The sequence below is a fragment of the Gymnoscopelus braueri genome (genome assembly GCF_963280865.1).
Source record: "Gymnoscopelus braueri genome assembly, chromosome: 6".
Taxonomy (NCBI): domain Eukaryota; kingdom Metazoa; phylum Chordata; class Actinopteri; order Myctophiformes; family Myctophidae; genus Gymnoscopelus; species Gymnoscopelus braueri.
The window spans coordinates 50204914-50220410 of record NC_137607.1 but is presented as its reverse complement, the minus strand read 5'-3'; the positions used below and the strand labels follow the sequence as shown (position 1 = coordinate 50220410).

The window sequence follows — 15497 nt, the reverse complement described above, 5'->3', positions numbered from 1 at the left end:
TAATAATTGAGGGAAAGCATTTTGTCAAGGTAATCCTGTCCCTGTGTGTGTGTGTGTGTGTGTGTGTGTGTGTGTGTGTGTGTGTGTGTGTGTGTGTGTGTGTGTGTGTGTGTGTGTGTGTGTGCACACACGTGCTCTCCATGTCATTTAGCAGTAAATGGCTAATTACGAACAGCGGCCTGAGGAAAACTCTTTCATTTGCTTCTCATTACAGACACAAGGAGTGACAGAAAAAAAGACATGAGAGAGAGTATGAGAGAGGGAGAGAGATGGTAGACATTTGGCCTCATGCAGGAAGCAATATAAGAATATATTTCCTCTTATTCTTGTTCTTATCCATATTTTTACTTTTGTTAGTTTATGAGATTCCGCAATGTTTTCTTATTTTTGCTCTTCTCTCAAGAGCAAATTTAAAGAGTGGTCGAGAACACTCTTACAGAGAAAAATAACACATTTTCACAGTTCCCACATTTTGTTTGTCCTATGCTAGAAAACACCCCAACTCCAGACTCCCCTAAAGTTTAAAATTTTAGAAACATGAAACTCATGAATGTCATCTAATAAAATAAAGTAATTGTTTGAGTAATTATTAAGATTGGATTATTAAATTCATAGTGTAAAAAAAATACTGTTGATCCATTGATCCCAATTAGGCTACAACTTAGTTTTTCTTCAGAAAAATGTCAACTTCATTTTACTATTTCAATTAAGAATAAGACCTGGACTGGATTCGGAGATCCGGATCTGGACCTTCAAAGATTGCCCTTATATATAGTATATATATATATAGTGTTTAGCATGTTAGCTATGCTAACAACAAACAAACAAACGGACATGCCCCTCCAATTTAAGATCTAGTGGGATTCATCATATACATATAGCACACCTGAGGTCAAATTTAGGATCTTAAGAACTGTTTGGTGCATCCGCAGTTGACTTCTTATTTTCTTAACAGACAATTAAGAGAAAATATAAGAGAAATATAAGAGAAATATTAGAAAAACTTTGATGCATGAGGCCCATTGTTTTAGTTTTGTTTAAGGTGCTGACCTGTTGCACACTCCATTGAGCTCCTCTAACACTCCACCTCTCTCTCTCTCTCTCTGTCTATAACATGTGTTTGTGTGTTTTTGTGTGTGTACCTGGTTGGAGCTGGGAGACGCACTTGAAATGCTCCGCCATGTTGGTTTTGCTCTGTTTGTTTTGTCCAGCCCCTACTCCACCCCACTCTCTTTCTCTAAATTCTTCCTCGCTCACTCCCTTTCTTTATGAACTTCCCAGAATCTCGTCTTTTTCACTCTGTTCTCCCACATTTCACTGTGTATGGTATGGTAAGATAATGCCAATGGTAACACTAAAGGGTATGAACTCGTTCTCATGCTATTCATCAAAAATGTGGAATGCCCTACCAGAAGGAGTAAAGGAGTGTAAAACCCTACTCACTTTCAATTCGAAAATGGCCCCTGTCTAAGTCTTAACCTACCCCCCCCCTCCTTCATTTTCCTCTTTTGTATATATATATATATAATTTTTTTCTCTCGTCATACCAGTAACCTGAAAGCTGATTGTATGACATTCTGTATAGTAGTGTGTATATCTGCCTGCCTCTTATATTTCATCATGATTTGTGTGCATGGGGTTCTCATCTTAAACAAGCTTAGTGCTTAAATGAGGGTTTCCAGTTTAGTAGACCTTGTATTGTGAATTTGTACTTCCATGTACTGTTATGTACTGTCATGTACTATTCTCATGTCTTTCTAAATAAACTACATCAATCAATCAATCAAACAAACACTGACTGATCACAAATGACAACCACTTCTACTGTTATTGTGACTTGAATGGCAAGCATGTATTTCTAACAGAGTATAGTAGACTACAGTGTTCAGTGAACAGGTAAGTTTGCAATAATTTGTATTTGAAAACTGCAATAAATGTAATTGTTATCTATTAAATTCATATCATGCCTAAAGGGAATGTCCCTAAAAGCCAGAAAACATCCAGGCTATGAGTATCACTGGGCAAGAAGGGAATGCAGCTGTAGAGGGCAGAGTTAAGCAACGATGGGTCTAATAGAGTCAAAGGAGAAGGTGATTATCCATGTGACCTGATAGCCAGGCTCTTCACTCTCTAAAAGACATACAGACTTAACACTGGTGATTTCAAACTTCAACTGTAAAGGCCAGCACATAGCCCATGGGTTTACATACGCATGCGTACACACACCCCCACCACATATAAATGCACATGTACACCCAGTCACACACAACCTCACCTCACAGTGACAAAAGCCACAGGAACAATGGGTTCTCTCTGACAGAACTGGTGACTATAGAGTGAGTGAGAGTGTGTGTGTGTGTGTGTGTGTGTGTGTGTGTGTATGTGTGTGTGTACACGCGTTTTTGAAAAACAATGGGAGCCAACAACAGAGCACCCAAGCCAAAGCAAGGTGAACTTTGACCTGAAAAGCTTACTCTATCCCTGTGTGTGTGTGTGTGTGTGTGTGTGTGTGTGTGTGTGTGTGTGTGTGTGTGTGTGTGTGTGTGTGTGTGTGTGTGTGTGTGTGTGTGTTGTGCAAGCGTGGCGTAGCTGGCTGGTGTCTGTGAGGCTGAACAAGCCTCTTTCTCTACAGAGGACAGAGTGTGCCATGCCGCAGCAGCAGATAGAGCCTTATCCAAACAGCAGATCTGCTGTTTGCTGGCTCTCACTCTCGCTCTTTCTTCCTCATCTTTGAATGTAATCCTTGCACTTCCTTACCATCTCTCCCCATTTCTTTCATCTTCAAAAAAAATAAATATGGTATCATCTTTGTCTCATGTGTGAATCTAGTATTCGCTCCTTCCTTTGGTTTATCCACATTTCTCAGACACGCTCTCTAAAAATTCAATCCTCCTCTCTCCAGATGTAATTCCTTAAAAAAAAACAAATCTCTGCTCCTTTCATCCAATGTCTAACTGGTGTTGGATTTATAAGTTAGCTGGAGTTCACCTTTACTGTGCGGTCACATTTGTGGGCCAGGTAGTGCAGGAGAGTAACTACATTCGCCTCAAAATAAAAACTTGAAAAAGTCAAACCTGAATCACACTGTGATATGAGCTGAATTGCACAGGTACAAAAGACAGTGAAAATGTTGGCCTCCTTCTACTCAGGTATACTGTATTTTTCCATGCCAACTTAAGTTGGCACAATATACAATACTCATATTGCCTGCTTCATGTACACAAGCGTGTGTGCGCGTGCATGCGTGTGTGTGTGTGTATGTGTGTGTGGGGGAGGATAGTACACACATGCATGCCAACCTATCCGGTCTCTCTTATCAGCAGCAGGTATCAGTGGTGTACACACGCTGCATGTGCCCACCCGAGCTCCGACTTGGCAACTGTTGCTAGGGATGTACAGTACTGTAGAGGTGGCCTTCATTCCTGTTCTCCAATAGAAAAGGAAAGTAGCTCTCGTGGAATCGACTCTTGCCCAATCAGGCCTGTGACCCAAAATGAGTTTGACACCACTGCTCTAACCCTTGTCACCATTGCTTTCAAGTTATCTCATCTTTGGTGAATATATTACCATTAGAATTAGAGGATCCATGCAAAATGCATGACATATATTTATGAACTTCTACTGCGACAAAGTCAATGATTGACAGATGATCATTCAGACTGATGACAAGTCATTGATTATCTAATCAAAAAACATTAAATAAAAAAATATTTTCGGAAGCAGAGAGATTATCATTAATTGTTAAATTAGGTTTACTAGCTTCTCAGCAGTTCTAACATGGGTAAGCTCTACAAACCACACCTCAATCACAATGCACTATTACCCTTCTACTGTCCAAATGAAAAGCCAGAGAGCAGCAACATTCAATCAGGCAACAAAACCAAAGTGACTTGTGACAGCTTGTAAAAGCTGGGAAATTGCTGCCTGAGAGCACTTCATCTGTATTTCTAATCTTATGTATCTTCAATGGGTTCTTTGATTGATTGATTGAAATTTTTATTAGGCAAAAGAATGTAAAACAACACAAGTTACATTTATAATGCTTTTGTCTAAAAGGTCCGGCCAAAAAAGTCCTTGCGGACTTGTTTCCGTTGGGGTCCTTGAGTTAATTTCATAGACATATATAGTAGCAACCAAACAGTTCAAAAATCAACATGAAAATACAGATAATACAGAAAAAATACTTGTACTTCTTGACTAGGGCTGCAACTATGGATTATCTTCTTAGTGATTATTTTATCAATTACTTTCGAATAATCGAGAAGCGCTTTTTTTTACAACTCAATTTTTTACATATCAACAAATCAAACAAATAGATTTTTTTAATCGAATAAGTCCCATTTGATACTTTTTTGAAAATCGATTATTTTATTGAAATCAATTATGTTTTGTAATCGATTAAACCAACTTGTTCGATTAACTGTTGCACCTGGTCCCCCATCCTTGACTCTTACATGTACCTCTCCTGTGTTTCTTTCTCGCTACTGTTGCTGCTATGACACCTGAATTTCCCTCCGGGGAACAATAACAGTTTATCTTCTCTTTCTTGACAGAACCTGCAAATGCACTGACCTACGGGTCCAACACAGCATAGCTCTACATGAATACACCACAAACAGGCGCACACACACACGCGCATGGCAGAAAGAGCAGTGGGCAATGAATGTCAGTCCTCATACATGTCTCTCTTCTAGGCTACTTTGATTGCCCCTACACTGTAAAATATGACATTTGTTGGTTTGGTAATTCAACTTCCAGAACACACACATTCAACTTCCAGAACACACACACACAGAGCGGTTTTCCTGCAAGTTAGGGGCACATGTAGGATCAGAGGAATGCAGGCTCTCCCCTGGCTCTTACCTCAGGCAACTGGAACCCTGTTAAAAACACAACAAAAACAACCCCACAGTTTCCACTCACGTATAAACTTTAATGCCCCATCTAATGTTCCTCCACCCTGATCTTGTGTATGTGCGAGTGTGTGTGTGTGTGTGTAAGCGTGTGTTTGTAAACTACAAGTTTTCATTCACTAAAGCCCTAATTAAAGATCCTATAGTTTCCCCCCGTCAACCACGCAACACGTGTTCTGCTGCACAGCGTTGTATAAGCAGTAGAAGGAAGTCAAGATTTTCACTTTTCCTGCGGTTCACATTACATCTAGGCTAACCTACGGTATGAGACTACGTCACACTGTGGATAGTAGGTGCACAGAGAAATGTTACCACTCAACAGGTGTACACAGGCTACAAAGAGGGCGATTTTAAAAACACTGTTTAAGTCCTAACCTAAGTTTTCAGAATATCTTAATTTTTTTATTCAAAACATTAAAGACAATTCCTGTTGCTATATACATAGCAATATCTAAAATGACCTCATGCTTTCCCGGTTTTAAAAAGGAATAACAACGTATAGGCTTTGCCGGTCTTAATGGGTCAATAGAGCCCGACCAATTCCAGATCTTTGGGTCCAATGTCTCTATTTGAGAACATTTAACTCATAAGCAAACAAATAAATCGGGGGAAAAAACATATTTTATTTAAATATAAACGTCAATATATGAAAAGAACATTTAATTTTAACTACACAATGAACAATTAAACATGTATGAAATACACAACTTTATTTTATCGAACACATCGCATTGCTTGTAGAGATAGTAGATCTGCTATTTTTGAAAAATAAAATGGGAAAAAGGGATTTTCACCTGTATAAATAAGCAAAATAAATAATGGCAGATATATCAGCCAAACCTATATATCGGTCGGGCTCAAGTAATTAATGACAATGATTAGTTTATGATTTATATTTATTATTAGTAGTGTAATCGTGGTAGTATAGTAGTTGTGCTGTTGTAAACTGAACTAGTAAGAAACAGTAGCTGCAGAGTGGTAGCATATCATGAGCAATAGTGGAGTTTGGCTGGAGCAGGAGTAAAAACCGTGCTTTGGGAAGTAATGGCTGATAGAGAGACAGAGGGGATGAGAGAGAGACAGACAGATGCTTTCCCTATGCTGCTCTTTCTCTCTCCGTGTCATTTTAGATATTTTTTTTAATTTTATGTATAGCAACATACATTTTTCAGAAAACTCTAAAAAATAGCAGATATATAAGCTCACAGTGCGTCACTTCATGTCACGCAGCGGAAAATATTGAAACTGTTTGGAAAAAAATCTTCTCTTCTGGGGGTCCCTGGCAAAAACATTTTCAGATGGGGGGGGGGGGGTCCACGGCCAAATACATATCATTTTAGGGGTCCATGGCGTGAAAAAGTTTGAGAACTACTAATTTAAAAGGCATTTGTAGAATCGGCCTCAGGTCTTAATGCATTAAACAAGTCTGTACTCTGTACAGAAGTTATGGAACTGGAGCTCTCACCTCTACTGAGGACGCTAAGTGCACATATCAAACACACAAATACATTTACAGTAAGTGCAATTGACACCACACACACACACACACACACACACACACACACACACACACACACACACACACACACACACACACACACACACACACACACACACACAGAGAGCGAAGCATTGCATCATGTTCTAGAAATTGCTCCTGCTCGGACACACAGCACTTGACTAATCTAGTGCCTATCACATGACATCGGATCACAGCATCATACCTGCTCCCCTGGCCTTTTCCAAGCAAAGGGACAGAGACAAACACACACTCACTCTGTTTCTCAACTGTGTGTGTGGACTCACTTTTTTTTCATTTCACAGAATGACTAGTCAAGTGTATTAAAAAACAATCTAAAAACAAAATAAAACTGTTTTATCAACAGCTGAGCTATGTAATTAAAAGCACTGAACTTTGCGCAACAAATTGTCAGATTCCAGGACAGCTTGGTGGAGACTGAGACATTTCCTATGTTGCACTTTCCCGACAGTGAGGCCTGGCAGAAAATCGAGGAGCCAACATAATATGTGGGCTGTAGCAGTCAATGTTCGAGTATAAACATGGCCGAGGTCATTATGCTTTGAACGCTAGCCTCTCAGTCAGACACACAGACAGAGAAAAAACAACACAAGCTATAATCGCTTTCAAAAAATAATAACCATTCTCTCTGTGTGTCTTACAATAGAAGCTATTCTGTGTGTTTACGGTAGGAGAGGAAAGACTGACCGACTGACTTGGTGACTGACTGACTGACTGACTGACCCACTGGCTGGCAACAGCACTAAACCAACCCACAGTTCTTTTTTTAAACCAGGGATATAAAACGATGATTTATAACAAACAAAGCGCACTGCTATAAATCATATTCATCTGTCTCTTGCTCTCTCCCTCAAAACAATCTCCATGGTTCGCTCACTCCCTCTGTTCTCTCTTCTTTAAGCCCGATTTATAATTTGTTGCACGATGGCGTTGCGTGCAAAAATAACCGGTCTACAAGCTCATAATGTGGCGCGGATGCGCAACGCCATCGTGTGATGGAGCATAATTAAGCATAACTCCCCTTTTCATTTTTACCCTATATCAACCTGACAATGGGGGACCTTTGCTGTTTTACAATGCAGATGAGTCTTTCCCCCTACTCCCTAATCACTTACCCACAATGCTCCAGTCAGTGAATACTAATCAGGAGGCGGGGCATGCATGTCCACTATACACCCTCAGCATCCCCCGCATCATAGAAATCATTAGAAAAACCATTTGGAGCTAAAACATCAGTCGTTCCAATTGATTTCCAGGTTCAGAAATCTCCGGTGCATATTTCTATTATGTGTCTCAAAGGGCCACTTAACAACACGAGAGTGTGATGGATTCAGGAAAAGTGCTATGCTATCACCTCCGTATGTGGAAGGATTGACATTTCTACCGGCTTTGAATATAGCCTGAGCCTCTCTATATATGACATTCTGTTCTTAATTTCCTCCACATTACAGTAGTTACATGCATGCATTTACATTAAATGCCAGGAGAAATATTACATTATTTATGGAGGAAAATGGCACCTACATTGTGTACAGTAAAATGTATACAATGTATGCACATGGTATGATTTCTTATTCTCTCTCACCAGACCCACTTAAACACATACATATACATATATAGACACACTTACTTCTCTGGCAGTGATTCTGCGTCCAGCAGCGTCCGCGGAAGTGTCCATTGATGGTGTTCTGTTGGCACGTTGTCTGTCCCTGGGCAGTGCCGGGACACACGTCTCCGCACTCCCTGTCATTCTTGTTGGCCACGATGTAGTTGTCCTCCACCGTGTCCGAGATCTTGGACCAGTCCAGCGTGGAGAGGTAGCAGAGGTCGGGGTTCTTCTCGATCCTCACGGCGCCGCGGGTGATGTTCATGAGGTTGTACAGGCCCAGCTCTTTCAGCTGCAGCATCTCAAACAGCACCAGGGCGTAGTTGAAGAACAGGTTGTTGCCGCGGATCACCGTCAGGTTGGGGAAGAGCTCGGTGAGACTCTCCAGGCCGTAGACACGGAACAGCAGCAGGTAGTCGGTCACAACCCGCAGGTTGGGGTAGCTGAGGCCACGGAAGTCCTCGGGCTTGGTCTTGAACATGAGCAGGATCTTCAGGTGGCCCTCGATGATGGTGCAGTTCTCCAGTGACTGGAGGTTGGTCACGTTGTTCCGGATGTCCTTACTTGGGCAGACTGGTAGTAGGAGAGAGGGAAGAACACAAACAAACAAAAGAGAGAGAGAGAGAGAGAGAGATGAATAATTAAGTAAAGCAGTTCCTCTGGGGGCCTTTTGGTGCGTTACTGTATGCAGTGCACTATAGTATATACTGTACATAAATATATACAGACACGTTTCAGCAGAGACCTTCTGATTACCAGACGGCCCCTCTACCCACTAAGCTACGGCCGCCCCTTAAAAGGAACATCTCCACCATCATCAACACCAACCATGTATACTGTTAAGTAGGATTTATCGTTTGAGCACAATACAACAACCAGAACAGATCACTGTGTGACTAAAGTAACATGGTGTTGAATGGGGCCTAGTAGCAGGAAAAAAAAGTCACTTTGCTACTGTAATAAAACAACCGGATATTGACATCAATGGGTCCTTCTCTTTCCCATCTCAGCCATGAAACCACTGGTGATTTGCATTAAGTAGAGCAGATCCATTCACAAATGCAGCCTCCCTCTCAGTCCCCTTGACAATCTGACTTGCCGCAAGCTAGCACTTTCTCCGTCTCTCTCTCCCTCTCTCTCTTCATAGGCTTCAATGGTATTTCCCCAGAGAGGAAATTATTGTATGGCACTGTCTCATCTGAATGAAAGAGACAGGAAATGGTTGAAATAAAAGCCTGCAAGCAAACTGTTTCTCTCTGCTCATTCATAATCGGGCTGCACGCTTGCACACATGACACATGACCCCCCCCCCCCACACACACACACACACACCCACACCAGAAGCAGAGAATTCATTAGAGGGCAGCTACTTACAGTAAGAGATGTGCAGAGAGAACAGGCATGCTGCTACTGTGGCAGGGTACTAATAACAATACGATACAATTCTCCGCTCTATCGGGTATCAAGGGGTGGGTGAAGGAACAGTGCTCCGTACACTGCACAAGTCAATATGTCACCCATCATCACTGGAGAATGAAGCAGGATCCAGAGATGAATTATCCAGCTTTGTAATTTATCCTGTCGTCAACTCAATGGAGAGCTAACTTTTCATCAAATCTAATACGGGGAGTGAGAATATGTAACAGATATGATGAGCATTTCTACTTTCAGAGGGAAATAACTTAAAAGGGATTTCCTTTTTTCTTTTTGTTAAAATAAAGTGTTAAATAGCTGTATATTTCGATAGTAATTAATGCTACAAGTGTTTGTCCAGTAAGGGGGCTTCCCCATCTCTCTAGCTCTTTAGTAAACTGAAAATAAAATGCAAGGTCTGGATACCAATTTGATCAAAATAGGAGAAAGAACTCACACAGGATACAGTATAAACAAGTGAAATTGGAAGTGACTAATACAAAAAATAAGCAGACAAAATTGGAAGTGGATGACTATAAAATTGAAGCTGATAAATGGGTTCGCTCTCCTATTTGGATGTAATTGGTGGCCCACCTCAAAATGTATTTTCCGTTTACTAAAGAGCAGGAGAGACAGAGAGACCCCTGTTACTGAACAAACACTCTATAGCAATGATTACCATCAGAATATAGAGCTTTAACTTTTGAACAAAAATGTTTTTGTTTAAACCAAAAAATATCACCACCTTTAACTTATAAATGAAGACCAGTTCCAACAATGCATAATAACACACTGAATGATAATAGTTCAGTCTGAAAAAGGAAAATGGTGAAATAATGAGTATGTTGAGTAACAGGAAGAGGCAGAACAGTAAATGGTAGGTCAGCGAGCCTCGTTATTGCAAAGGACAGCAGCATTCTACTGTTCTACATTTTATCTTATGCTTCCAATGAATCAATGGCAGTTATACACACACAATCCCACCAAGTAGGCTTATGTATGTGCACCTTTACAAAAAACTAAGTTGTGACTTCCCATAAATCAGTTGATGACCCTCATCATCCTGTTGGCGTTAGCTACCCATTAACTTATCATTGTGTTAATGGTTAACAAGCAAAACATGTCAACAATCCATCTAGGTACAAATGCTGACCAACAGCACATCAATGAAGCGGTCTTCTTTGAAGAGCCAGCGATGTCTGTGGTGGCTAGATTGCCAAATAAGCCCACGTTGTTTACTAACAGGATAAGACCTCTGTTGATAATCAGCCTGGCTGGGGCTATTCAAAGGTCTATTCTATGTCATACTGTGTGCAAGGTTAATGTTATACTGTTACAATGGTTTCACAGCAGGTGCCAGTGGGAAGCAATAATAGAGATCAGTAGGATTACTCACAATTTAAGGAGAAACCACACTTCTGGAGCTCAAGTACAGATATTGAGTTTTCTTTTATGGCTTGGCCCCTGTAAACTTGATGGTGAAAAACGTATAGCCCTGGTTTAGCTAAAATAAACCTAATAAGCCTACATTAGGAAATGTCCTTATAAGATAATCGTATTCACAGTATAGGACACCTTACGTAAAGAGTGAAGAAACCATGTGCTTTACCTGCGTAGGTAGATGTGTTGATATAAGATTGGTCTCATTTGACATGGTGACACAATTTCCAACAATGGAAGAAAATAGACCAAGTGAGATATTAAATCCTGGCTATTGATTGTACTCATCGGTACTTGGTGCGAGGCCAAGTACGATCCTCGCTGTTCGTTTGTTCAGCTTTACAATGGACAGCGCATAGCCTACCGGCTATCCAAATAGACCGTGTGCGCGTGTGTGTACATAACCTCTTGTGTGTTTGTGTCAAGGTGGATTTCAGTTTTAGACAGCTATTGGAAGACAATAGTAAGGTCTAGAATAGAGGAGCCTTGGTTGCATCACATCCCTATAGACATAATTGGACAAACATCATAAAAACGGCAACAGCTCTCCATAGCAACAAGTAAGCACCATCAAGCACACAGCAACTTCTCACTAACAAACTCATTAAAAGGGCTCAAAGCACAGAATAAGGAACATGTACAAAAAACAAAGCCATTTCAGGCCTTTCAAGCCCAATATCTTTCGTTTCATTTTTCAAGTAAAGAAAAATGCATACATTTTATCCCATGAATATTGGACAGTTTAGCCAATATTTGTGAGAAGTAGCTGACATTATGTATATTTATTTGAGTGTTTTACACAACATTTAGCTTAGTAAGCTTAGCTTACCATTCTGTGCTCAAACACATTATGTACCCTCATCCCCTTCACCTGAAAATGACCAGGTTTGCTGCAAGTGTCAACAAAATCTACCTCTAATAGACCGCCGAAGTCTGACGTCATTTACACATCCTTTGTTTGTCTACCTGGTTCGCAGTTTTCCACCCCCGTTCTGAATCCCATAGACGTATTTAATATCGCGTCAAATAAGAACTGTGTTCCAAAAATAAACAAATGACCACGGCGGGTTGACTCTTATGGATATGAAGCATCAACTGACGGTGAGAAAACGCTAATGTTACTTCCGCCAAATTAGTTACATTTTCGCCAGAAACAGACTGTATCAAATATAAGTGACTGACTATCATAAACTATACAGAACCTCCTCCCTGACAATAACGCCGACACGCGGTGTTTATTTTTGGACCACAATTCTTATATGAGACGATTCTAAGATGACCCAATGTTATTCTCCATAGAGAAATTACTTCCGCAAACCTGGGGATGAACGAGTGACGTCAGGACTTCGGTGCTCTATAGAACGACTCCATAAACTGTCACTTGATGACATCCCAGTCAACTACAGTCTTGCCACTTTGGAGATATTCGTTCATGTACACGTACTACAAAGACTAAAACTTTACGACTTCATAACAATAACATATGCGTTTTGTCTTCACATTGAAATGAGCCAGACGGACGAGTTTAGAATGGATTTACGATGCGTTGAGTCTGCATACTGGTGGGTGGTCATGGCAGAGCACAGCTAAAAGGAGCGCCTCTCCGACTTCTGATGGGTCTCTGTGGAAATGACATCAGGCTTCTTCGGTTCATAACAGCACATGGCTGGGTAAGGTCACGCCAAGAACCTAACACTGATCATATTAGGGGGGTTCACTATTAAATCCAGTCACGTTACTTGGTTGTGAACCTCAAGCTCACGTCGCTGCCAACAAAAATAATTCTTTCTGTACGAGTCAAAACATTGAAATGCAGTTAAGGAAGCTATAAACCTAAATTCCGAGTGGTGCCTCAAGGGGTTAAGTGAAGGCAGCCCTTTGCACTGTTCTGGGGGTCAGTGTTCCCTCTTCAGGTGCTGACCTCTACTGCTAAAGAGAGAAACTGAACACACACACACACCAACCCTCCCCAGGTCCTGGTGGCATATCACTTGGTGGTGGGACCTCTGGGGCTGTGTTGTTCTCACACATAGTCAGCAGAGTATATTTCCTCTTGGCCTCAGAGCCAATCAATTATCTCAGACAGTCCCGAGGATAGGAGGGAGGAAGAGGAAAGGGAAGGGAAGTGACCAATCCCTGACTTCACGCTCTTGAATGATGACTTTCTGTCCCCACGAGGAGGCCATACTTCAACCAGTCCCCCTTGTTTATTATGAATGACGCAGAACATGCAGTACCTCCTCATGCACTGTATGCACATGGGGCACATATGCTCCGAACACAGATTCATATTCATTTCACACGGCAACAGATATGCACGCACACATACACACAAACACAGTTGTGTGCAAAAAAATGTGAGCCGTCCTTGAACGTCATCACTAGACACTGCAGAGATGGAAGAGTAACACTTCTTTGTCCTTTTCCCTTCTCAAATTTGACAAAAAAACAAAACCACTGAATGCAGTAAATCAAGTGGGCTTCTGTTTCTCTCTTGCTCACACACAAACAGGCTATTCAGCTCAGCACAAGCCGGTATGCAGCCAGCCTTGCCCCGCCAGCCAAAACCAACTTGTAAAAAGACAATGAATCCAATTTCAGCTGTTATTCAGCTCATCAGATAAAGCTACATAAACAAGGCTACACAAAAATACTTTGTGTAGCCTCCTGGGAATCCTGTAAAACATACGAAATGGCTCCAAGTGCACTCTTTAATGTTCAGGTCAGGATATAAAAAGAATAATGATGTATATATATATACATCATATTAATATATATAATATATATATTTATATATATTTATAATACACACACACACACACACACACACACACACACACACACATATAAAAAGATGGAGAAGCGGACATTAACAAATAACGATGGAAATAAAAAATATATAAATACAGTAAACTATTCTGAGAAAAAAACATGAACCTCCGAACCCTAATAAATAATTTAGCTTTGTGGCCAGCCCTACCAACGATGCAATCAAATCAAAGAGGAAACGATACGATATACATCAGCTATAAAGTAGTCCCTCCACATATTTTTGGGCCAAAATAGTAAAACAGCATCTCTTTCTCACACACACGCACGCACACTTTAAAATGGAACAGACACACAAAGCAATACCTCCTCACCCCACCTGTCTCATCATGTGGTCACTTAAAGCATGCCTAAAGGCAACCAACTCACTGACAGCTTGCAGCACAAACCGGACACCTAATATTGTGCAACAAGATAGACAACATAACATCTACTTACGTAACACTAAAAAAGGACCAGGGGGGCAACCCCCCCCCCCCCCCCCCCCACAGTGATTTTCAAAAGTCACAGAGAGGGTGTAAACCTGTTAACCAAAACAAAACAAAGCGAGGACCATTTTATTTTTTTAAGAAGACAAACAGGAAATGAAATGCATTACAGTAAATGGTGAGACTCTAGTATCTCCTTTCACGGTGAGATAACAGAGAAAACACACGTTTACGGTGAGACATGACGGAGGAGCGTCAGTGACACTTCAACACACTGGCGGGGCTGTGAGGGGTGGAAGTCTAGTCTAGTGCTGCTGGGAGCTTTCTCCACAAAATGGAATCTTGTTTTGGGTTGACAGGAAGGAGCGAGGTAGGGAAAGGGGGAGGTGAGGAGGAGAGGGTCCATGGGGGGCAGATGGGGAAGAGGGAGGGAAGGAAAAGGAGAAAGGGCTGGATGAGATGAAGGGGGTGGGGATAGAATGCTATGCAGAAGGGGGGGGGGTTTGGTTCAGAGGCCCACTGTATCTTTAAAACAATGAGACCTCTCCTCCCCCTCTCCCCAGGTTTAGGAGCAGGGAGAGACGGTGAGGCAAAAGAGGAGGGCGAGGAGGAGAGAGTGAACAGGAGGGAGAGAGAGTTGGAAGAGGGGGAAGGAAGAGGAGGGCAATTCTGAAGGGGGGGAAAGGAGGACTGGAAAAGGGGGCTTTGTAACTTGAGCCCAACCAGCCAGCCAGCCAGGATGACGTAAGGGGCCTCCAGGACGGTTGGTGATCACATGCATGAATGGAAGGCCCCTATGGCCGACTGTTACATGACAGGCCACATACACACAACTTCACACAGGAGGGAGGGGGGCAAGGTTAGCTACTAGGCCAGATAACAGAATTTAACAAGGAGAGGTGTGGAGGCTGAGAGATTTAGGGAGGGAGGAGGGAGTTAGCATACTTAGCAGTCCTAACAGGGTCTTCAACGTTTTTCAGCCCCAAGGACCCCTTAGCTGATAGATTCATGTTAAAGGTGTGTTTTCAAACATTTAAGCTCTTAAACCCTCAATACTTTCTAAACTTGACCTTTGGCTCGATACTTGGTTCCCTGTGCACCAAACCGAAAATCTGCGACACGTTGTGAGCTTGTAGATCGGCTATTTTCGGCTAATGATCCCACCATAATAGGGATGTGAGGGTTCAAGCGGTTATGGTAAAACATTTTAAGAAATAAAGTTCCTGTCACACAAAGATTTGGCGGCCCCCCTGCAGTATCTCTGAGGACCCCCTGGGGGTCCCGGACCCCCCGTTGAAGACCCCTGGACTAAACTAAAATGTGGTTGT

At 41.7% G+C, this 15497-nt stretch overlaps 1 protein-coding gene across 1 annotated transcript in view; it reads right to left on the bottom strand.

The window, feature by feature from the left end:
* Window positions 1-15497, bottom strand: part of insrb (insulin receptor b) — a 108805-nt gene that overhangs the window by 74979 nt on the left and 18329 nt on the right. The window contains exon 2 of the mRNA XM_080431705.1: window positions 8084-8632. Coding sequence (XP_080287831.1) covers window positions 8084-8632 — 549 coding nt within the window. The remainder of the gene's footprint in view (window positions 1-8083; window positions 8633-15497) is intronic.